General features: G+C 36.3%; 1 protein-coding gene across 10 annotated transcripts in view; it reads right to left on the bottom strand.

Moving 5' to 3' along the window:
- CACNA2D1 (calcium voltage-gated channel auxiliary subunit alpha2delta 1) overlaps positions 1-24,999 on the bottom strand; it is a 404,961-nt gene that overhangs the window by 306,573 nt on the left and 73,389 nt on the right. For all 10 annotated transcript variants that reach the window (XR_011804797.1, XM_072027298.1, XM_027459907.3 and 7 more), the window contains exon 3: positions 23,305-23,421. Coding sequence is in view for 9 of the 10 variants with exons in the window: in XM_072027298.1 (XP_071883399.1) it covers positions 23,305-23,421 (117 nt within the window). In the remaining variant the exon portion in view is untranslated. The remainder of the gene's footprint in view (positions 1-23,304; positions 23,422-24,999) is intronic.

Genomic DNA, 24,999 nt, shown 5'->3' with positions numbered 1-24,999 from the left:
GCAATAATAAAAATAATAATTAAAAAAAAAAAATGCTAGCAATATTTGAATTTATGTATTTATTTATTTCTACATGGAGCTTGTAAACCCTTCCTCCAAACCAGAATGATGACATGCTGCCCCTTCCCCCCCGCCCTTAGGCTAATTTGGGGCAATCTGACCAATTTATGGGTGTCACAGTAAAGCACTGCAAATCCAGCTCACAGGAAAAAAAAAAAACAAACAGGGAGATAGGAATCATAGCTTGGCTAACCAGAAGGACAAAAACATCAAAATGTCAGCTGATTTACAAGTAACTTACCGCTCATTAAGCCTGTCTTTCTTTTTTTTCTTCATTAAAATACCACCTTCATCTGAGGACATTCACAATTAGTATGGATGCAATTTCTTTTCTGGTTTTCAGAACATGGCCTAGAGAGCAACTCCCCATGGCCTGCTATGCCAGTCAATTAGTGTACTGCGGTTCAGCCTCCTCTTATTTCCTTCATCCCTACCATTGCTAGATGGCCATGGCACATTTAAAGAGCTTGATTTGCTATTAGCTAAGTTCCTTTCATGCAGGAAGACCCAGAACAAATGTACTTGTCTGTCCCCCCTGCAGCCCCTCCCTTATTTATGTGATGCATTTGTTGCTGTGGCTTCCCCCCTTCAGTGGATGTTTCCATCCCTTCCAATTCAAATAGCAGAATCCCTGCTGAACAGTACTTGCTTGTGTTTGTGTGTGTGTTTTGCTGTCTGGTTCCCTTTTCAGACCAAAACATCTGTTCAATATGTTTCATGGCACTGCCCACACAGTGAAACAAATAAATGTCAGAGAAGGACTGAAAATCAAAATCCTCAGCAGGAGCTAGCCCAGCTTCTCAAATGATAATATGCCACAGGTAGTACCAGTGGTTTACAATGCTCCATACTTTACAATTGCTCCATGCACTTACTCAATTAGCATGCAATTGCAAATTGTTACACATTGTTAATGTTTCCGATATAGGAATAAACTCCCCATACCTTTGGAGAAGAACTGCTTACTATGAGGCAGTTTAGGTCAGATTTACAAGATCTATGGCTCTGAAGATGAAACATCTAGTACTAAATATACAAGAATATGAAGAATTTGGATGCCATCCTACAATTGAAAATGAGTGAATTAGGGATCTAATTTTCTTATAGGTTTTAGAACACTAACTTCTTGTATATCTAACTGCCTAAGTCTTGGTAAATGGCTTTTGGCCCTTCCTTTCAATCCTGTATGTGAGCCCTCTTATGTGAAGATATACTGATAAGTAATGTGTAAGTAATGTCTGAATAGCCTCCTATTTTACAGAATCAGCCTTCATACTCCTCATCATTCCTCAACACTTTGGTCGCTTCCAGGGAGGATGACTGGATTTGAGATATCTTTTTCAGTCCTAAATTCACCTCAAGTTCATTTCATATAAATAAATTAATTAAATAAATCCAATGAAGTTCAAAGATGTCATCAAAAAAGTGTCTTGAGCTAAACCTACACATAAGCAGCAAGTTCAGGATGAGCCAAAAACAGCTCAAAATCTGATCCATTGTAATTGGCACCACATTTTTAACTCAGCAAAGAAAGATATGAGAGAGAATGTTTTCTTTGTTTTTTTTCCAGTGACAAAATTAACATCCAATGAATATGGGTTTTATGTGTTTTGTTGTTTTTTTTTTTAGCTTTGGTTCTAAATTGATAGGGAAAAATATAATTCTGGAAAACCTGTTCAGTCTTGAGAAGTTACACAGATTAAAAAAATACCTGCTACCTATCAAGACATTAATGAAAACTAACACTGTGTTTTGCAGCATGGTGACACAAAAGCCTGTTATTTCTTTTTGTTCCACTTTAAAAATCATCGTCAAGTTGGAAAATCAGTCAAGTACATGGATGAATTTGTATTTACACTTGAACATAACAGAGATCTAGGTTTTCAAAGAGAATAAGGGTTTGAGGGCAGTGCAGGGGGCAAAAAGGTTGCAGGTTACTGCTGGCATAGAAAGAATGATCCACAAACTTATAGGCAAGAAGCAACTAAATCATGAAGAAATTTTAAAGGTTTGTGTTTTTCTCTGCTGCAGAAGAAGGAATTGCACTGAAGGACCTGAAAGAGCTCGACATGAATCCTCCACTCCACCTTGGCAGTGTATATTTTACAGCAGACACAGAGGAAGACTACAAGCTTAGTCTTGCTTAGTCTGAACAGAGTTTTTATAAAGCTTAATTTAACCAAAAATGAATCATATGGCATGCTTTTTCATTTTGTATTCATTGTTCAATAGGTAGTATAAATAAAGTGACCCTAAGGACTGCTATAAAAATGAACCAGTTAGTGGCATGTCTCTTGTCAGGGAATTACACTTGCAGGTAGCTACGATATGTACTGCAGAGGCAATATATATATATATGTGACCCACAGTTCACTTGGACTCCATGATAAAGCAGGACCACAAATACTCACACAGTTGGCATATCGGTCTTCATTCTGAAAGCCTATGAAATATTGAAGAGTATCTGTAATCTTACTGTCTTTGTTGGCTTAATCTAAGACCCCCATCTTTAATATGCCCTGGGCTTCTGTGAAACAATTCCTCACAGAACTGCTAGTGGGACTAAAAAAGCAGATCCAGACAGTTTTTAAGCAATCACCAGGCCGTTGCCTATGGAATTTATTTTCTGGTCACAACCATTTCCCGGTAGCTTTTGCTGTAGTGCTCCATTTTTATCACAGCCACTACAACTGCAGATAAAAAAATTGCCTAGGAAGATATTAGAGCTTAGACTTTTATTCCATTATTGTTAAGCTTAGATATTGCAACATTTCTCACTGTGTATTAAAAAAGTGTAACTGCAATACGGTTTAGTCTTTATGTTTCTATGTCTACTCTTTTAATTTAGACAGCAGTGTTTTTCAATTTTTAAGCTACTTACAAGGTTAGCTATATCACGAATAAAGTTTTTAAATAATGACAATAAACTTTCACAGATGCAGAAATTGCTCTAGTACATGTTGATAGAAACATTATTCTATTAAAATACCCTGCTTCCAGGAACTAAAAGAAACTTCATCAATATTTATCACCTGCCCCACCCACTTGCCTGTTCCTCACTCAAACACAGCAAAAAGATACCAGAAACCTTTGCTGAGTTTAGATGCAATTCGAGAAGATGGTATTTTAATTTGAAGTAGTAGGAGAGCTTTTCATTATAACGCTATTTACTATCATTAATTCAATTCTATATAACAGAATGGAATTCTGTCATTTCTAGGCTGAGAAATGGTATACAGTAAAGAAGCAACTAACAATATAATGTTTGTGTGAACATACTGAGTATTAGAGAGTACAGAAGGAAGTATAAACTGTTCTTCTGTAGGTATTGAAGTCACTGTGAAAATGCATTCTGTTGAAAACACACAGTAGTAGCATGCTAACAGGAATGATGTCCAAGTCACTGCATCTGACACACAGAGATCTCAATGGAACTGCAGGAAGAAAAGCTCCCCTGCTGAACTGAACATAACTCACAGCTAAATAATAAATCAGAGCATGTAGTCAAGCATCCTGCAAAAGCACATCTCATTCTTACAGCTCTGCCACTTCTTGTCCCTCCTACAAATTCTAATGCATGGCCAATAGATGACCCAGCTGTAGTTACAACTGGGACCTCACTGAAGAAGTCTTAACAGAAGCATTTTATTTAAAGAGCATAACCAAGAATTACAAACACATCTGTACATGACATTTTCAAAGTTGTAGTACACATAAGGAGACCTCTGCCATCTTCTTCAAAGCCCACAAAACGTTTCATTAGATGAGAAAGTTATAGAATTGCAAAATGTCATGGATTGGTCCTTTGGTTTCCACTGCTTATCTTAAGACACAGCCTTAAGATGCTCTTCAGTGACTATTTCTCCCGGTATATAGTTCATTATAATGTATAGAAGCTTGGAGAAGAAAAAAAATCAAAAAGGATACTTGGGAGCCAGGAGGGAAGGACTCTGCTTACCTGGTGGCATGCCACTGAAGCTGTGAGAACACAGTTTGGAAATGCTGAGAAAGTGTGTTTTAGGACCACATGGTTAACACACTTCACCATCTCCTGTATTACTAAATACTGATTTTGTTTGAAACCTACCTGAAAATATTCACCCCTAGGATTTCAACTCAATCTGCTTTTATCACCTTGGGAGCAGGTAAATATGCTCCTCTAGCATTTTCTGTTCATTCACATTATTTTTTTTAAAAGACCTGTTTAAACATGAATACATCCTGACAACTCCAAAATACATGTAAACCTTTTTTTATTCTTTCTTTATATTTTCTTTTTTCTTTTTTTTTTTATTCTTAAAAAAAGAGGAAAAAAAAAAAAAAAAAAACACAACAACAAAGCAAACATCAAGTGGGATTGCTCACTGCCTGCTCAGCAGCAAGAGCATTACAGCCGCCCACTCCTGCAGCATCCTCCCAAACACATCCAGCAAAAACAAAATTATTGCTCCACAGTGCTCTGACTCAGACAGGGCACTCAGGGAATAGCTACTGAATTTAGCAGCAGAGGCTGTCTGTTTCAAACTTTACACTGGACTGAGCATTAATGAGTCACTGCTGCTGTAGCACAAACTTGGAGACAGCACAAAGAGCAAAGGAGAAGAAGCCCAGCCACAGCCAGTGTGCAAACAAAGACTGAAACCGAAAGGTTATGTAAGGTTCTTCTATACAGCAGGGCAAGACATAAAACATCATCAATATTTTTTGGTTTTGGCAAATATTCTCTACTAGTTCCTTGGAGGGCAAAAAATCTTCATAATGAAGCTGCAACCTGATGAGATCAGTAACAGGTCACATCGGTGAAATATTTGAGGAAATACTCTCGAAACATGAGCTGATGAATTTCAGGTTTGCTAACTATAGATTAAAAAATATACACATTTTTTCCTTAGAAATGTCAGAGACAGAGGTGATAAAGAGGCATTTAGAGGGAAAGACAACTGCTCCTCCTTCATATGACATTGTTATGCTGTCAACATTACTAGGGAATGGGAACCCAGCTCCTTTCAGCCGTCTTAATGCTGCGTATTGTAATAAGTCCACCATATCTCAAAACCCTTTTCCGCTGTACTAATTCAGTACAGCACATATCAAGAACTTTTTTTCTTTGGTCTGGAACTAACTTCAGAATTCGTTACATCAAGAGAGTGTATTATGGACTCAGGCTCAAGGAAGAGAACTAATTCTTTTGTTTTGTTCTACTCTTTAAATGGGAAAATAAATCTTATTACTTCATCACCTATTTGAACACCCAACTTATCACCATATGGAAACAAGCAGTATATGAACAATTAGTTTTGCCATAATTATACCTGTCATATTTGCATAGAAAAAAATTTATTGCCTAGGGGGAGTTTTAATCACAATCAAGTGGTGGGTAATTGAAACTTTAAAAAGAAATACCAAACTGAAAGAACATTAAATCCCTAAACAATTCTATTAAAATTAAATATATAAATAAATAAAATCTCTGTCTCATGTACTGAACCTTAAGACTGGCAAAACTTCTCTTATTATTAAAAAATGAAAAACTTGAACTACGTTAATTATGTCACTGTTAACTAAACATAGGTAAGGTTAAAAATTCATGCAATGCATTTCTTTCAGCTTCTAAGGAATGAATTGGATACTGGTCCATGGGAAAAAAAAATAAAAAATAAAAATAAAAATAAATATATATATATATATAAAACAGCTAGAAATAAAATTCAAACTGTTATCTACAAACTACATTTTCCCATAGCTAAACTAGATATCCTCCCCTTTGCCTTTGTCTGACTGTTTACTCACCTGTAACTGGGTTCTAAAGGATTTTTATTTGTGACACCACTTACAAATCAATGTTGTTATTTTTTAACAATTCTGAAAATTAATATTAATATTAAAGTGAATTTAAAATCCTCTGACAACTGCATTAAGAGTCTAGAGCACATCTAAGGAGAAAATTTACTTACTAAACTTGCTGACATCAAACATTCAGATAATCTCCTCTTCAGAGCAGAGGTTTCCCTGGGTAACTCTAAATCTTACTTAGAGGCATTAGCTGAACTGCAAGAGCAGCTACTTAAATTCCAAATACCCACCTACAACACTTAATTCCAAGATACCCTGCTAAGAACACATTCTGACACCTGCCATACTTTATAGAAATGTCTTGCAGAAGATGATGTTGATGTTTAAATTTATACAAAGACCAATGGGAAAAGTATTTACTCTCATCTATCTGGGTGCTATGGAAACTAAGATCCATGCCCTTCTGTATTATCCTTTCTCCTGGGTCCATAGTTCTCCATTTCTCAGAGTGGCTCAGCACTGGTTGGCTAGGGGAATAACCAAGGAAAAATAACGTATTTCCATTCAGTCTAGCTTGTAATTAAGTGATCAGAACACTTTTGGTTCACAGATGTAAAACATCTTGGGTTGAAGATAAATTTGATCTCAAATCCCTAATTTTCTTGACTGACATTTGAAATACAGAATCTTCTTCCAGTCATTTTAAAAGAGAATAACATGTAAAACAGAAGAGAAGAGAAGAGAAGAGAAGAGAAGAGAAGAGAAGAGAAGAGAAGAGAAGAGAAGAGAAGAGAAGAGAAGAGAAGAGAAGAGAAGAGAAGAGAAGAGAAGAGAAGAGAAGAGAAGAGAAGAGAAGAGAAGAGAAGAGAAGAGAAGAGAAGAGAAGAGAAGAGAAGAGAAGAGAAGAGAAGAGAAGAGAAGAGAAGAGAAGAGAAGAGAAGAGAAAAGGACTTGATAGCTACAGAGAAGTTTAGATATTTTAAGCAGAAGATTTCGGTCTCTGATTCCAAGGAAATCAAGGTGTTGTCTTGCAACATTGACCCAAATAGCAATGCTCCAGACAGAGGATTTCAGATACACCAGTGTAAGTCATGACCCCTGCATGTAGATACCTGCCCTCTAGCTGTACGTCTCACACCAGGTGACTCCTTGTTTCTGATTCCACCTGGTCAGATGTGTTCAACACAGGCATATGTTGGAGACTTACCAGTCTCTGGAGCAAATGCAGTCAAGTGTCCCTCTCTCTGAACACTAGGAACAGACATGTAAATATGTTTGCAGACAGACCACTGGAGGGCACTTTCAACCCCAAGTGAGCTCATAAATATATATATATATATATATATATATATATATATATATATATATATATGTATATATATATACACACACATGTATATATATATATACCTGTATACAGTAAACCTGGTCCCTTTAGGCATCCAACTGAGAAGTATCAATTTGTAATTTCTAAGCAGATGCACCAGAGTGAAAAATGTTCCTGGACAGACTTTTGACTTTGAAGAAACCATAACTTCATCATATTGTCACATCACAAAACTATTGTTTCTTGAAGCTTCCCAATCAAAGGGAATCTTATAATTCAAGTGGACTTACTTAAAAAAATGGTGAATTACCTCAGCTGCTACTGATTCTTACAGGATATTTTACAGCTTCTGCTCTTTAGAGGGGATGTTTACATTTGTTTATCGGCAAATTCACAACTGGATCACCTAGAGTTAGGAACTGCCATTTAGATCTTCAGGAAATTGCACAAAACAGTTTGTTACACTGCTTTCCTTCAGCACATCCTGCTTTCCAAGCTTTTCCACAGAGACTTATAGTGTGAGGAAATTGCTGGGTTCCTGGGGAATTTTGCCTCTTGTACTAACAAGTGCAGCAAAGGTCAATGTTGCAAAGAAAGCTGACAGGAGCTGCCCTTAAGGAATGTGTTAACATAAAAATTCCACTACAAAGCCCAAAAGGTGAGATGAAGGTAGCATGTGGACACCTTAGACTGATAAAGGAGAAAAAAACTATCATAGATGCCAGGTGAACTTGCTACCTGAGTCTGTATCATATTTCCATGAAGTCAGAAATATATTTTTCTTAACTAGCTCTACAGCAAGCTGTTTCCAATGATTGAGGCCCTTATGATCTGACTCCTTTAAAGCTTACTTGGAAAAGCCCCAAATCTACCTGCATTCTTTCCCAAGGCTCCCAATTAGCTGCACTCCTGAAATACTGGCACAAAACATGCTACCAAAATGCTAGAGGAAAAAAGCAAATATTCATGGGAACAATCTGTTTCTCTACAGAACCCATACTTCTATCCAGTCCTACAGTGCATTTAAGGATACTGCAGGTATAGAATAAGCAGTATAGTCATAGAATCATTCAGATTGGAAAAGACCTCTAAGATCATCTATTCCAACCTTTAACCTCATACTGACAAGTCCACCACCAAACCATGCTACAAGGTTGTAAATTACACATTTCTTCAATACCTCCAGGGATGGTGACTCAACCACTTTCCTGGGCAGCCAATTCAAATGCCTCAACCCTTTCAGTGAAGAAATTTTTCTTAATATCCAACCTAGACCTCTGTACTGGGTCTGGCTGGAATGTTAACTTTCCCGGCAGCAGCCCATACAGTGCCGTACTCTTTACTTGTAGCTGGAACAGCAGTGTTATCACACCAGTGTTGTGTCTACTGCTGAGCAGCAGTGGCACAGCATTGGGCCTTTCTCTAACCCTCCTAGGGGGTGGGCAAACAGTGAGGAGAGAAACATCACTAGGGCAGCTGACCTAAACCAATCAAAGGGATATTCCATACCATGTGATGTCACACTCAGCAATAAAAGGTGGAAACAGGAAGAAGAGGGGAGGGGTGGGCTCTTGTTGGGAAAACGTCGGTCCTCCTCTTGAACACTGGCTGCGTGTGTTGAGGCCTTGCTTCAAGGACGTGGCCAATCATCGCTCATTTGTGGGAAGTAGAGAGTAATTTCTTTCCTCTGCACTTCCATATAGCCTTCATTTATTTTGTTTCTTTGTTTTCCTCCCTTCTTTTTATTTTTCCCTTCCCCTTTTTATTTCCCCTTAGTTGAATTGTTTAGTTCATGGTAGTCTTTATTTAATTGTTATTATTATTTCCCTTTAATTAAATTATCCTTATCTCAACCTTTGAGTTGTTCTTTGCTTTACTTCTCCCCCTCCTCATCTAAAGGAGGGGGAGTGAGAGAGTGGTTGTGGGGTTTAGCCGCCCAGTACGGCAAAACTACCACAACCTCCCCTGGCACAACTTGAGGCCATTTCCTCTCATCTTATCACTTGGTGCTTGGGAGAAGAGCATGATCCCCATCTTGCACAGTTACCTCCTTTAGGTAACTGTAAAGTACAATAAGGTCTCCCCTGGGCCTCCTTTTCTCTAGGCTAAACAACAGCAGCTCCCTCAGCTGATCCTCATAAGACTTTTCTCTAGACCTTTTAGCTTCGTCGCCCTACAGTCATATTGGCTCAAAAAGCAAAATACTGAACTGAAAAGGAAAAAATATGACTGTTTGAAAGGAAAGATTATTCAATTGCTCATTGCTAAATGTTAGGTTATGAAATTAGATGACCAGCAACCGACCCAAATGTCTGAAGTTCTATCTTGTGCAAAGAAAAAGGCTCTACAATGGGCTTAAAATCAGAATCTGATGCCTCTTCTGCAATTTAATAGATCCTCGCTGCAGCATGAGTTCTGCTGAAGTTGAAAGCTACTCTGATGCATGTAGATATTGCATTAGTCAAATCAGGTATTTTTAAATTTAATCCTACTCGGGCTCCATAGTGACAATTTATTTCATTTAATCTTATTTGGCCAAGAAATCTACTTTGACCAAGAAAAAAAAAAAAGGAAAACATCTGAATAAAACAGATAGTTTCACTCTAGCAAAGTATCTTAATTTCTCATTAGGAAAGGGAAAAAAAAAAAAAAGCTTTAACTATACTTTTCTTCCAAAGTTAAATATATACATGTGTTAAGGTTGAGTATATATTAAGGTTGGACTAGATGATCTTAGAGGTATTTTCCAACCTAAATGATACTATGATGTAATGAAACCTTTTTTTTTTTTTTAATAATATTTATTTAGATCTTAATTATTTAATTTGTCTGACTGGTAGAGATTTTATTGTGATTTTAGTTTATTGATTTTGTTGTTGCTGTTGACAAATGCCTGCTTGAAAACCTAAAATTATGCACACAGTTGCAGCATCTGAGCCTTTTGCCATGATCTTGACTACCAAAGAACTATGTCTGAAGTCAGAAGATTAACAAAGGAAACAATGTGCTGGAAGATGAATAGTCCCTTACTGGTCATATTCTAGAAGATGACCTGGAGCGTGATGCAGACAACTAAGACATGGTAGAAGCTCCTCCTGCACTGTACCTAACTCTCTCCTGTTCCAAACACCTCAAAAAAAAAAAAAAATATTAATGGGATGGAAGTAACTGCTATAGAACAGTTATTCATTCTCTGTAAGATAGCCCATCAAGGAGAGACTAGAAGAGCTAGGATCCCTTTTGGTAGGCACAAAGGCTGACAGAAGATATGGCTGATGGCTATATGGCTGATATACCAAATGCCAAAATTGTTATATAACAACAAATCTAGCAATACTGGACCAGGCAGCATTCACTGAGACCAGAGATAAATTTAGAGCAGACAGGAGAAAACACTTTTTATCCAACAAATAGTGAGGTCTGAAAATGACCTAGTACAGGATGTTGTGGAAGCAGATTAGGGACTAGGTAAATTTATGGATAAATTCACTAACAGATACTGAGGTGAACAGGCAGAGATGTGCTCTTTAAAATATCTAATCCAAAGATTGCGAATACCAGGGCATTACACACATATTGGACCACGAACCACACCAGGCTTGTGTGGTTCACAATGTTTCCCCAAATCAATGGCAGGACAGAAGACAAGCTACATAAGCAACCTTGACTGAGAAGGACATTTCATATGCTCTTACCCATAAGCTAACCACTGGCTTCAGTTGTCACCCCCAATAGAAAACTGAAGTCTTAGTATTTTGCTAGCAGGGGAAATTTTTTTGTATTCCTTCAAATGGGCAATAAATGTAACTTGCAGCTTTAAATAGCAGGAGACCAGTATGGTTATACTTTAATGAATATAATGTCATTAACAACAGAAGGTGTTCTCTCATACACTTAAACAGCACCACGTATCACCATCCCCATATAATGCAGAAGAAAGCCCTGATAAATCTGTGGTTTCTCCCTTCCACTACCTACTAACAAGGAAGGAAAGAACAGGAGCATGAAAAAGGAGGAAAGAAGGAAAAACATGAAAACACGGAAAACAGAGGGCATACCAGAAACTTCTATCATTCACTGATAAAATCTCTTGTCTTGCCCAAAAGGTCTTTTATTTCCAACATGACACACTGATTAGCAGACTCAACATTGTCATGAGAACAGAATAATGAAATGTTGTGCCTGGAGACCCAAAGTCCTTGATGATTTTGCACATAATCATTAGGGAAGGTTCCATTTTAAATAATCTAACTTTTACTTTCATTTGTGTTTTAATTCTGCCCTCTGAAATGCAAATAAAACCGCGTTACACACAAATGTTTTGAGAATTTATTACAATTCTAAAATTCTTTCCACCAAGAAAATGGTGCATTTGTAAGAGATGTCATATATAGATTTATTTTTTTAAGAATAAATAAATTTAAAAAATCTCCAAACTGTGTTCCTTTTGTCATTTGATTTTTTATTATTATTTTTTTTTATGTTATTTTTATTACTAATGCATTCTGTACACTACAATAAAGGTATGACATTTTGGCAAGCAGTCTGTTACGTTGACCTTTAAGGTTGTTGGTAGTATGCAAAGAAACATTTCCTAGAAGCCATCATTGGTTAAGGAAACCTGTGGCAATACTACCTGTCAGCTACACTACGGCATGAAGACTTACTTTGTATAAACCCTCCTTCTGATTTGTACAACTGTCACACAAAGTACCCCAGGTTGAAATGAGCTCAAACATGATGCATTCTTACACTGTTTAATGCATTATTAGAAATAGATCGAGTAATATACAGATTTCACAGAATACTCAGAAAAGAAAGACTGCTTCTTTGAATGCAGTTACCCTGGGAAGAATTTACAAGATAAAGTGAGTGAATAATTAAATATGAGTTACTGTGATGATGTAGCAAAGCAGTCTAGTTTGAACCTCTAATATGAAGAAAAATAAGGAGTGTACAAAAAGTACATTGAGACTAATATTGGAATTGTGCATACAGGCAGGTATCAATGTTCTCAAAGAAAAGATGGTGAAAGACAAGAGTAAATGCAGAGAAGAGCCCCAGAATTATTCAAGGCCTGGAAATAAAGGCCTCACAAAGGCAGAGTTGAGGCTCAAAGGCCAGTACAGCACACAACTACCATTTTATGTTTATGTGTAACTTTTGTTTATGTGTAACTTTTGTGTGCAAATCTGGACCACTATAGTCACCACTTATATTTGGCTCTTCTCAGTTATGTTTAATAGAGCTTCCAGAAAATAAGTGGAGCTTTGATTTCACAGAGGATTTTAAAATATTATAATTCATTTTTGGTTGTGACTGAAAAAGCAAACTCAGTGATTGGGAGAAAAACTAGGAGCATTGAGAAGGCTGGCCAAATAGCATCAGAGTACAGCAGCCAACAAAATGCCCAAGAACACTTACATTCATGTTCAGTTTTTTTAGTCATAAAGCATTACAAAGCAGATCAATTTGAGTAAAAAAATAAATAAATAAAAATAAAAATATTAGCATGATATATTGTGATTTTGAAAAACGTGTTTTATCATGGAAAACCATTTTTTTTTTTTTTTTTTTTTTTTTTTTTAATATTTCCAACTAGCCAGGCTGGAAAACAGTCTTACACTGGTAAATTTGTCAATATATTTCTTGCTTTTTGGATTTTTGGAGAGATGATCTGAATAAAAGTCCTTAGGTCAAAAAATAAACAAGAAAAGTTCTCTTTGCCCATCAGGCAGAAGCACATACAAACAAAAATATCTGCAGGAGACAAAACTGCCTGAGGGTCAGCCTCAGCTAAGCAGTGTAGCAAAGCCCTGGAGACAAAAGCTGGGAGAAATCCAAATAGAGAAACAACAGAGGGTTTGGGTTGCATTGTTTTGTTTTAAATCTGAGCTTCTAAAGCTGAAAAAGTATCATCATAATGAAAGGAAACCAAAAGAACTCTTTGGACAAAATTTCACCTTTCACAGCTGCTACATCAACCCCCAGTTTAGGCTAACACTCACTGTGATGAGGCTATGCACCTGCAGAACATCCTTCACAAATTAAAATTGAGTATCCATAAACCGAGACAAAGAACCATGCTTGTAACACATACACAAAGAATCCCCAACAGAGAGTTTAAACAACAGCAACAACAGAATCTCTGGAAAATTAGCCATGAACAGTTATTTTGCAAGGGAATTTGCTCCAATGAATAAACAAAAGAGGCTGAATGGAAAAGAAATTCTACAGCAATCTTCATTCCTGATTTCTCTACTTACCAAATGGGAAAGCAAAAAAGAAGCTATGGTATCAGAGACAATCTGTTGTGTAGGGAAAAGGAAAAGTTAAACAGTGAAGCTGATCATCCAATAATATGAATAGCTGCAAGCTCTTTTTAGCTTTCATCATCTCCATCACACTTAGAAACTCTAACTGCAATACACTGCTAGCAGGACAGAGATTCAGCAGGTGTCTCTCTAAGCTAGCATACTAGATGCTATTTCAGCATTGTATACAGTTCAGGTCTACAGAAATCAAAACAATGACTCATGGCTATCTATGAGGATATGGGAAGTGGGAGGAAGGACCCACTCTTTATCTGTCAACAAGAATACAAGGTCTGCAGGAGCCAGATCAACTAAGCCATGGAAAGTAAGGACATTGAAACAGGCAATATCTGTACGAACTTTCATTGCAGGCCCTCTTGATTTATTTTTCCCAACTTTTATGATGCCTTGCAAGGTATGTAAGTTATGTGAATTTATCCTCTGAGGCATATTGCTGCATCTATAGAACCTGTATTTCAGTTAATAAAACAAGACTCCAGGCAAGACAAGTAAAAACAAATTCAAATATCTGACAAGTGGACAAGTTGACAAATGTTTGACTTCATAAGTGTCACATATCAATAGCTGTCATTCCAAACCACATTTTTTGTTTGCCTTCTTCTTTTTTTTTTTTTTTTTCTTCAACAACTACAACTGACTATCAAAACAGACTGTATTAACATCTAGAGATTTAAGCAAAGTTCATACAGGCTAACTGACTCAGTATTATAGTCTAAAAAAGCCTTTTTTCCTAGTGTGAAAACTTGCCAGTGAAGCCACTTTTAAAAGAACTGCAGTACCAGTCTTGAACTCACCCGCATAGTTTCTGCTGCAACTGAAGTAGCTATTTCTATTATTTGGGCCAGCTCTAGTCATGGACTGAAATCTAAATCTAACACTGCAAAAAGGAGATGACAATGTCTATTCTGAACACTCACATGAAGTATTCAGAAATAAAATTTAGACATTCCCCATCTTGGTGAATTACTCACAATATACAGAATTGATGGAGATACAAAAAGTAAGCACATAAATAGAGCTGGAGTCCTAACTGTATGAGATTCTACCAAATAAATACATAATGGAAAAACTTAAAGAACCATGACATACTATCATGTAAAAACATAGCATGTGTGACCTTACAGTGCTTACACAGACACCTTTATTTTATTTGTATTTTGCCAGCACATCTCCTTACTCTTGTAGGATTTCATCAGAATTTAAATCATTTGTTTTGTAATGCTGCTAACACACTGGAATATTTTCATTCAATACCTTCTGTATAGCCCAAGGGTTTCACCCCAGGGTGAAATACAAAGCTAAATAAAATAAAGGAATAAAATATTTTGAAAGATTAAACAGAATAAACTGCTATAACCTAACAATTCCAATATTAGAGTGAAAACCACCATAAAACCATAAAACCTTTGTATAGGTATATGCATGTACTGCCCAAAGACAAGTATAGACAAAACTCTGTTCATCTTTTTAACTGTTAATTTATTTTTGTTATCTTGCCCTTTTCTATCCATGTACATTTTCTCTTCCTACTAAGTCAGACCTGAAATTATTTCGGTAAACAACCCAGCACACAAAGCAATAACTGTTCTGCATGATGACCAGCTTCTCATGTATCAGGAAATACAAACAAAGCGTTGGAAAGTGTTATTTGGTATGAGACAAACAACAATACAAACTATTTTTCTTCTCTGAATCTCTCCAGCTTGAGCCTTTTCCAATACAATTGCCCAACAGTGCATGTAACTGGCAAGTGAGTCAAAATGGTAGAAACACTTGAAAGTGTAACATTTTTACTGGAATTAGTTTTGAAATCAGTTTTCAACATGGTTTAAGTCCTTAAAATCAGCTAGGAAAGGAGAAGGGAAAGACTATGTCTTGATGAACATTCTGAAGCCATCACAATACACCACTAAAACTGGGACCTCTCCTTTTCTGTGTTGATTCTATAGGATATTGCATTGGTGTGTGAAATGGGAAAAAGGAAATATCATGTGTTTCAAGACCTAATTAATCAGTGTCTCCTAATGACAAAATCACAGTGTTTACCATGTCATGTTTTACAAAATAATGAGGGAAGTCAGGATTGCAGATACTTTAGGAGTATCCAAATTACACCTCTTGAAAATAACATAATTTTCAGGTTATAGGGCAAATACTCTGGTCCTCACAGTCTGAGAACAAGAATAAATTAATTTAACATTTTTGAGGGGGATGATAATGACAGCAGAGGGCAGTTGTTAGCATTAAATTGTTTCAGAAGGTGATTTGCGCACAGCTTACATGTATGTTATAGTTTGGAGGACTTGAGCCTTGCAATCAGAGTGCTTAAATGGGAAAGAAGACAACCAAGCTGCAGATCTTCCTCGCTGGTCAGATGTCTTGTTTATTTACCCGTTAGATTAAAAAATAGTTGTGTGTGTACACATATACGTGTACAGTATCTACATGTATACTGGAATATAATTCAGATGCAACTTCAACACACTTGTGTGTGTCCAGATTTAGATGTGTATCCATATGTATACATGGAAATTTTTATGTTACAAACCTGCCCCAAACCTTCATGGATTGGTTAATCTTTAGGTCTTAGGTGTGAGAATTCAGGCTTCTTTGACATTTCTGCAGCAGCTCAGGAGACTAGTGGTTGAGTTGCAACAGAGCACTAAGCAAGAGATGCTGCCCAGTGCAGGTTCCACTAAACAAACACGAGCAGTCAATCAAAATTTATATATCGTGTATTTTAAAATAATAGAAAAACATCTTGTCGGTATAAGTGATTTATCATTCACAGACAAGAAAGTAGGTGTCTTGGAAGGCTATCTAGGATGCTAAGTGTGTTTTAGGGATCCAAAACAAAACTCAGGTTAGAGCTTTGGAACCCTTCCTCTGGAACCCTCCCCCCCCAGCCAAAAAAAAAAAAGTATCAAGCACACCTACAAAATTTATTTTAGTCGTATAGATCTTTGATACCACAGAAAAATTCCCAATCCTATTTAAAGTGGATGACATCTCTGCTCAGGAATCTTAAAATACGTTATAACAGGTTTATTTAAATTTTCCCGTTGTACTGTGAGATACTGAAGCCTTATTCCATATGAGCAGGAAAATATAAGGGGATCTGGACATACTTGCACAGCTGTGTTGAAACTGTATTTAAACTAGCAGATAAACACTCTGAGCTCCTCATTCCCAGCCACAGCCACAACGGTGCACCTTGGACATTTCCCAGTGTCACATACAGACAACCTGCCTCCTAGCACACAATCTGTGCCTCAGTTTCCATGGAAACTCACTTTCCTCAGTTTTCAGAAGAACCCAAGGCATAAAGGCTAGAATGAAGATATGATTTCTCTGGTTGAGATGTCTGAAGAAATCTGGACAATAATGTGCAAAATTGCATGAAACTCTACAGTCCCAAGAAAACAAGTAAAAGCAAATAACCCAATAGAAAGTAACACAAAGAAACCTTAGGCAAGGATTTGACAGTGAAAATATGAATGTCTCTCATTCTCTGGTGAAAGGTATTTTAGTGGAATTTGAGTCTTTGTTTTATACAAATAGTTATGCTGTTTCCTTTCAATATGGGCAGTAATGGAACAAAAGTTTATTAAATAATGCACTCAGTATGCGTTATAGTGTTGACAACAAAGTACTGACACTGATGCAAGGCCTTTCAGAAAGAGTAAAAAAAGAGTATTCAGTAAATAAGTTGAGAATGTGGAAAAGGACCTTACTGAAGCAGGAAATAGGATATTTTGATGTTGTTTCCAACATTTTCTGCAGGCTGTGCTTGTAAAGAGTGTTAGAAGGTATTCTTTAATCATCATTTTCTCTCCAATTTAATTTTCTCTTACCTAAAAGATCTAACCTCTCTTCAGCTAAATAAAATATCATAAAATAAAATAAAAAAGTGCAAGAAGGTAAAACTTCAGATTTTTCTGAGATGGAACATTAGAGATGCTCCCTGATACCTAACGAGTAATGGGCTGCTCAGGTGGACAGATGAAGGCTGAGGGCTGCACAACTGATGACTCCACACTGCAGAGAAATGAGGCTGCACCTTGGGTTTAGTGTGCAGCACTGGATCAGACACTGCTTTAAAGTAAGTCATACTTCATTTCCCTCACAACATGATGGATAACTAAAAAACAAAATCCCAAAAGCCTTTTGCAAACCACTGATTTTTTAAAATATAATTTTCTAAAAAACACTATTCACAATTTTTAAAGTGTGACAACAAAAATTGGGATCTTTGCGAAGCTTAAGCTTACTACAGTGTTTTACATGAGTAATAAAGAAATATGTCATGAGTCCAACTCACATATTTATGAGTTTAAGAGGTTTTAAATTTACACAGTCTGTGGGAAAATATTTGTAACTCTTCTAACTGTATTTTATAAAGTATTACAATGTCAAATACTTTTCAGTATTTCTAGTGATACTCATAAAACAGTTGTTTTCAAATGCAAGTATCCTCACTTTCTTGTACATAGAAAAGTTTTTATTTATATTATTTTGCTTCCAGCAGAACTGAAAGCTTATGATCTACTACCATGATCTACATAGCTCCAGACAGCTATTGCACTGATGAATGGGGAGTACCTGAAAAGCATACAAGAACCTTTGGGAATTTTGCCTTTAGTTACTGCAGGATACATTTTCAACAAAGCCTCCACCATCCCAAACATGCAAATGCAGGTCACATTGGTAGCACAGCTAGCCTATATACCACCTTTTAGCAGGATACATAGAGACAGAATATGAACTTGCACATAATACCATGTAAATATGGAAATCTCATAATACTGAATTGGTGTATGCTTGGTAAGAGTTAAGACAGGCAAGTATGCAATAGTAATCAACAGTAAAACAAAAAAGACATGTTCACTGTTTAAACAGCAGGCCCTGACACATGGCATTCTTTGACATCATTGACCATGAGCTGGTGCTTGTCTCCCTCCTTACAGCTGATACAACCCTCCTTCTCCATTGCAATTTGCTAGAAAAGCCTCCGTGTTCTTTTCGTCTTTGCTTTTTGTGCTATTGTTCTCATTTTCTGGCAAAAGCCATTTAGCAAATCCCTCTGAGTTCAGATCAGGGCTTTCCCTTTTCCCCGTGCCCAGCCATACACCTATTTCAACCACCTTTAAAGCTGCTCACAAACATTTTTTCATATTAGTGTAAATTCATAAACATTGAAAAACAACAGTAGAATTTCTTTCTTTAGAGTGGAACAAGTCATCTTTGTCCAAATTTTCCTTAAAATCATTTCATATATAAACCAGAAATGAAATCATAATGCTTTTCCAAATTACTCAAGTCTTTCCTGCGTAATGCACAGAAGTAATTTTATCTTTCCTAATTATATAATTTTCTAGCATAAAGGTGCGTGAAAACACAAATATAATGTAGTATACAAGTGTTATTTTTCATTTAAAGTGCTCTTGCAGCTCAAGGGATGCTAACATAGTATTAGAAAAGTCATCACTAATACTTATTATAACCTTGCCCAGAGATTGTCTGTGTAGCGTGCCTAGGAAAAATCATAGCCATCTCCGTAGTATGCTAGTGTTTGAGCAATGACACTATTGATAACCTTCACTGGCACCTTCCTCATGGCATAACTGGAGGATGTATAATCCTCTTCCATCAAATTCTTTTCATGATTCAGGTCTTAATTAACACTTTGAGTCACATAAGCCCTAACAGTAAAATTCTCTGTGCAGTCATTAGTAACAGTTGTGTTCAACTCCACTTCTAATTTCAGAAAAAATGTGACCCTGTAGATTTAAGATGACTTAAACATCAGATAAACAATTCAGCTTCACTACATAAAGTTTACAAAATGCAAGCATAAAGATAGTCCAGGAAAAGAAAAAGAAGCAGCAAACATACGGAAGGTGAAGACATTATCTTAGTAGAAAGTATCAGCTCAGATTCAGGAGATAACAAGCAAGTGTCTCATGTATAAAAAACCTTCCTAAAATAGGAAAATTTAAAAACAGGAGTCATTGAAAGCTCTGATATAAACCCAGGAGAACTGCAAATAGAAAAAACAGTACAAATACCTGAGCCACTAGGAGCTCTTAAGATGATGGCATCAGGGAAAATAACGCAAAGTGATCTAGAATTGATAATGATGTAAAATATGAGTCAGCAAAGAGATCTGACTAGGGCTTAAGTTAATAAAAGGGTATTTCTCCCCTTAGGTAATGCTTTTTAGGTCTTCCCCCTCACCCCCTTTATTTTTATTATTTTTAAATCAGACTAAGCCCCTGGGTACATGAATATACATAAGAAACACATATTTTTAAAGAACCGATAACAGAACTTCCCAGAACAGCTAACCTTGGTAATAGTTGAGAAGAAAGATGTCTGAATCAGAAATTAGAAGATAAAACAAACAATTAAAATCACATTAAAAGCTTAATCACCATTGACTTGGGTTTACTAATTTGAGAGGTAATACTCATTTTTGAATGTGTGGCATTGGCTGTGTCTGGCATTTGATACAAAAGGAAAAGTACATTTTCTCAGGAACCATCTATTGACTGATCATACCCAGATATTTTCTCAGGAACCGTCTATTGACTGATCATACCCAGAAATGTCTTCTGAAAAAAAATGCATTTGAGAAACTTTTAAAATGTATGTACATACTTAAATTAAAAACAAACAAAACAGGAGTGACTAAGAATGCACAATAGATTACCATAGATAGACAGATAAATTTAGTACAAAAAAGCTCCCACAACATTCACAGAAATTTTTCACAAGACAAACTTTAAGAATCTGACAACCTCTACAAGTCAGAATCACAAAATCACAGATTCCCAGAATGGCCGAGGTTGGAAGGGACCTCTGAAGCTGGTCCAGCCCCCTTGCTGAGTAGGATCACCTAGAACACATAGCACAGGATGGTATCCAGTTGGGTTTTGAATATCTCTGGTGAAGGAGACTTCAGAACCTCTCTGTGCAACCTGTCCCAGTGCTCTGTCACCCTCAGAGTGCCCCCTCATATTGAGCCTCCTGTGCTTCAGTTTGTGCCCATCGCTTCTCGTCCTATTGCTGGGCTCAGATGAAAAGCGACTGGCTCCATCCTCTCAACACCCTCTCCTCAGATATTTATATACATAAGCCAGCTCAGTTCTTCTTGAACAAGAGTAGAAAAAAGTTTCAAAAGATCATTTCAATCAGTTTACCACAATAAAAAAAAACAAAAAAAAAAAAACAAAAAAAAAGGATCTTACATTTGTGCTGTAATCATGTAGTTAATGTTTGTAAATTCTTCCCAGGCAAAAAAAAAAAAAAAAAGTCACATTAAAAACTTTAGAGGTGTTCTAACACTAAAACGAAACAGCATTGATTAGTATTTAAAGAATGGAAAATCAAATTCAGTTGTGGGAAGCAGGGGGGAGCTAAATTATTGCAATCTGAGGGTGAATTACACTGCATGAAGTAGCAAGATTAATACAGAGGTCATGAAGAAATCTTGCTGGTATGCAGAGAACCACTGTGCACATCCTAAAATGATAGCATGCAGCTAAAAATAATAAGTATTGTACATTCACTGCAGCACTGTCAGTAATGCCAACCTCAAGCACTAAAGACATCATGAGTCACATCCTCTAAACTAATAAAACTGGTTTTAAAGTCATAGGCCTTAAGCCACTAATACATTTGGAGGACTTTATTTGCCTTATTGACTTGAACATTTAAAATTATCTGAGAATTTCTGAAAATTTTTTTTTTTTTGAGAGAGAGAGGCTGCACTGAAAGAATGTTTTTTCCCTAATTTAGTCTTCTTTTACTTCAGGGAACTGAATCATATTACCCTTCTGAAAGAATGATCAAGAGCTCATCTAAAATGAGATGGGACACCCGTCTTTCTCCATCTTCACAGAAAAAACTGTTCTGGAATCTTTTCTAAACTAAGCATGAGACACTTATTTCATTTTCTTAAGGTTTTATGACAAAAACACCATACATATGCAAAAATCTCTACTAGAATCTTGAGTCTAGGGAAAATAATAAAATTTGGCTGTGATAACTTACACATATCAGACTTGCATGAGTTCATGGAAAATTGATGGAAAAAATGGTGTATTCACACAGGTCTATAAATGACTCATAATATTTTGCAGTAATAATACAAAGTCCACAGAAAGCTACATAAACACATGTCCACTGAGTTACTAAAGGAAAGCAAACAAACTATTTTCCACCCATTTGACTGAAGCACAGAGAAGTTTTTCCCAGACAACACTGATTTACATTACATGTTAGGGAAGCTATAGAAACTGCAAGAGTGAACTCCTGCTAAGCAGAAGCAGCAGGAAAATGCATACCTCCTGTGGTACCTATGCATGGACAACTGACTAAGCAAATGACTTCCTTAGTTTCCTCTCATCTTCTACAAGAAAGTTAGTTCTCAGCATAGCACGCAGATTGATTCTTCAGCTAAGTCAAACTGTGCTGATAGAAGGACTGCTGGAGTGGAACTCATTTCCCCCAGCTTTACACACCAACAGCATAGATATATATACATCTAGGCACCTCTGATAAAGAAGAGAGAAGTCCATACTCTGGAGTATGGAGTATTGAGTCCAAGCTCATCCCATTTTATAGTCTTAGAACATTTCAGATCAGTCCTGACTGAGAAGTGCCTGCTTTGTTCCACTGAACAAAAAGGGACTTTAGGGCAACCAGCAGAGTTTTAAAGTCTACACAGTCTACACAGTAGATGTCTAAAGTTTGGTGAATTAATCCTTCTTTCTTCTCACTTACACTTCAAATGACACATCCAAACTCATCTGCAAGTCAAAGTGGATATACTATTGCTCAGGGAATCCCAACCTGCTGTTCTGTCCTTTAAGCCTATTTCTAATAGCTCTACTCTATAAAAGGTAAGTTTATGAATTCATCCAGGTCCCCCTTGTGTGTTTTTGGTGACTATCATCTGAGAGGCAAACTACATTATAGGATTCATATTTTTGCAAGTAGGAGTCATAAAAAGCAATTATCCAGGTTTGGCCTTTTGTAAGACAGAATGGAAAGGGACTGCTGACAAAAAAAAAAAAAAAAAAAAATCAAAAAATAGCTTCTGCTTATTTAAACCATAAAGAATTGTGAGATCATCATGCAGCACAATCCTCACACTAGTAGCTCGGGATTAACTTTGCTGATACAAAACATGATTGAAATACAAATTAAATTATCAAGTCAGAAATAGAATAGGTCTAGAAATAAATGTGATTCACACATGGCTACATTTGTTGAAAGAGAAGAATTAGTTGTTACCATCAAGAAAGACTGAGGAATTGAAAAGATGAAGAAAACAAATATCAACAGATTTATTTAGCAATAATACCAGAATTAACATAACTTCAAAGACACTGTTATTTTTAAATCACTTTTTTAAGAAAAATCTTCAATTCTTGTTTCCCCAAGATCATGACTGTAGAGTACAGTGATCTTCAAGTCATAAACATTCATGTGCATCACTTAGAGGGCTATATTCTGATCTATTTGTAATTTGATTTGTTACTTGGCGATGTTTCCTAGTCTGCCCATCAATATTATAAGCATCTGCCCTATGCCAACTAACTAATGAGTCCATTTTCTACCATGAAGTTGTGACCTATCTTTCTGCATGTCATGTTCTGTACACATCAGGCTGACACTGCCCATAAGTGTATAGGCAGCAAAAATAACAATAAAATCATGCTTCAATAGTACATACACATTTTAAAAAATACTAAATAAAAAACCTAACCAATTAGTACTTACCACCAAGGCCTTGGACCTGTTACTCAGTAGTTTTTCAATGTCTCTGGCTGCAATTTCCACTAGCTGACGAGGGTTGTTGGCTTCCACAGTATACAAATCTCTGTATTTCAAATATATCTGAAAGAGGAAAAAATTGAAATAAATTAAGATGGCAACTGACATTCAAAATAAGCAGTGACTTGACGGAACAAATATCAGTAAATCCTCTGTTCTTAGTAAGAGATCTACAGAAAGATTGTTGTTAGGATAATCCCAATGTGCTTCACGAAAGAAATACTTCACATTTTTGTTTGATCAGTAAAAGGTGCCACTAAAAAACACTTAATAAATCTTCAAAACTGACTGATTCTAGTGACTGAATATTCAGCTTCTAAATTCTCAAGGAATCAGGTTCACATAGAGAGCTAAGACAAAAGTAAGAGAGATCTTTTAAAATGACTGAATCTGAAACCAAATAATCACTGCTGAATTTAATTTTTCCTTGAATACTGAACAACCAACATGCTTTTGAAGTAAATAATTTAAATTATGCTAATGCAATCGATTTAGTCCCTTATCTATTTATTCATAGTATAGTATAAGTATTCATGAGGAAAGAGAAGAGGAAGAGGAAGGGAAAAATAAATAACAGAAAAAAGGCAAAACAAAACAACAAAAGGGAAATGTTAAAAAAAAAAAAAAAAGGGGGGGGGGTAAAAAAGAGGAAGGGGGCAAGGGATGTTTCTTCCCTGTCATGAATAAAGGTCATTTTTGGTGAGGAATCATTGCTGTTTACAAAGCAGAGCACATATAAATGAGATAATTTGATTTGTTAAACAAAGCCGCTACAATGAGCAATGTATAACCACGAGAAGTAAAGAAGAAAAAAAAAAATAGTAAAAAAATCATTTGCCTATGTCTGTCCTGGATAGAACTGTACAGAGAAAGAAAAATATATTATTTGGCAAAAGAAAACAAAAAGTGGATACCTTATGGCTAGATGGGCAAATGGGGAGAACTAATTTATGCAACCAACAGATGGCCTGAGTTTACTCAAGTACTCTGCCTCTCCGAAAGGCTGCCTGATGGGGCTGTGCTGTCTCCTGGGAAGTAATTCCAGGCACACACAGGAACAGGTCCAGCACTAATGCGCTGGCTGCAAGCCAGCGCAAGAACTGAGAAACTGCAGACCAGGCTAAGTCTACCAGCCCTGCCAGGTTTTTCGGGTTAAAGCTATGGAGACCTTAAAAAGACTCACCAAATCTGTCTCCCTCTGCTGCTTGTAGCTGATGGGTGTTATCACAAGTAAATTTCTGACAACTACAGTTATATCTGCAAATTTTTATCGGGCATGTCTCATAAGTTGTCAAAGGTTTCTATCAATTTTGAATTTCAGAACACTGATTCATTTATTTATTTATTTTCCTACAGAAATATTATCCTTCCATCAGTAATTAAATAACTGGAATATGCTCTAATTCTTGATATAGTAGCAATAGTTCTAAAAATTCAGTGCATCCAGAGTAGAAAACCATTATAAAGAAAGATAGTTTATAACACTGATTATAGTTTGGATGTTTTTGAGGTGCTTGATTTTCAAAATTGTCACATAGAAATTTTATCTTGGGAACACAACAAAATCTATTTTTGTTGTTGATGATAAAAGAGTTTAATAGCATAGCTGAAAATTACCCCCCAAAAAACAGTAATAAATTT

The sequence above is a fragment of the Anas platyrhynchos genome, chromosome 1 (genome assembly GCF_047663525.1).
Source record: "Anas platyrhynchos isolate ZD024472 breed Pekin duck chromosome 1, IASCAAS_PekinDuck_T2T, whole genome shotgun sequence".
Taxonomy (NCBI): Eukaryota; Metazoa; Chordata; class Aves; order Anseriformes; family Anatidae; genus Anas; species Anas platyrhynchos.
Note: the sequence above shows the minus strand (reverse complement) of the source record. Positions and strands in the feature narration are given on the sequence as shown.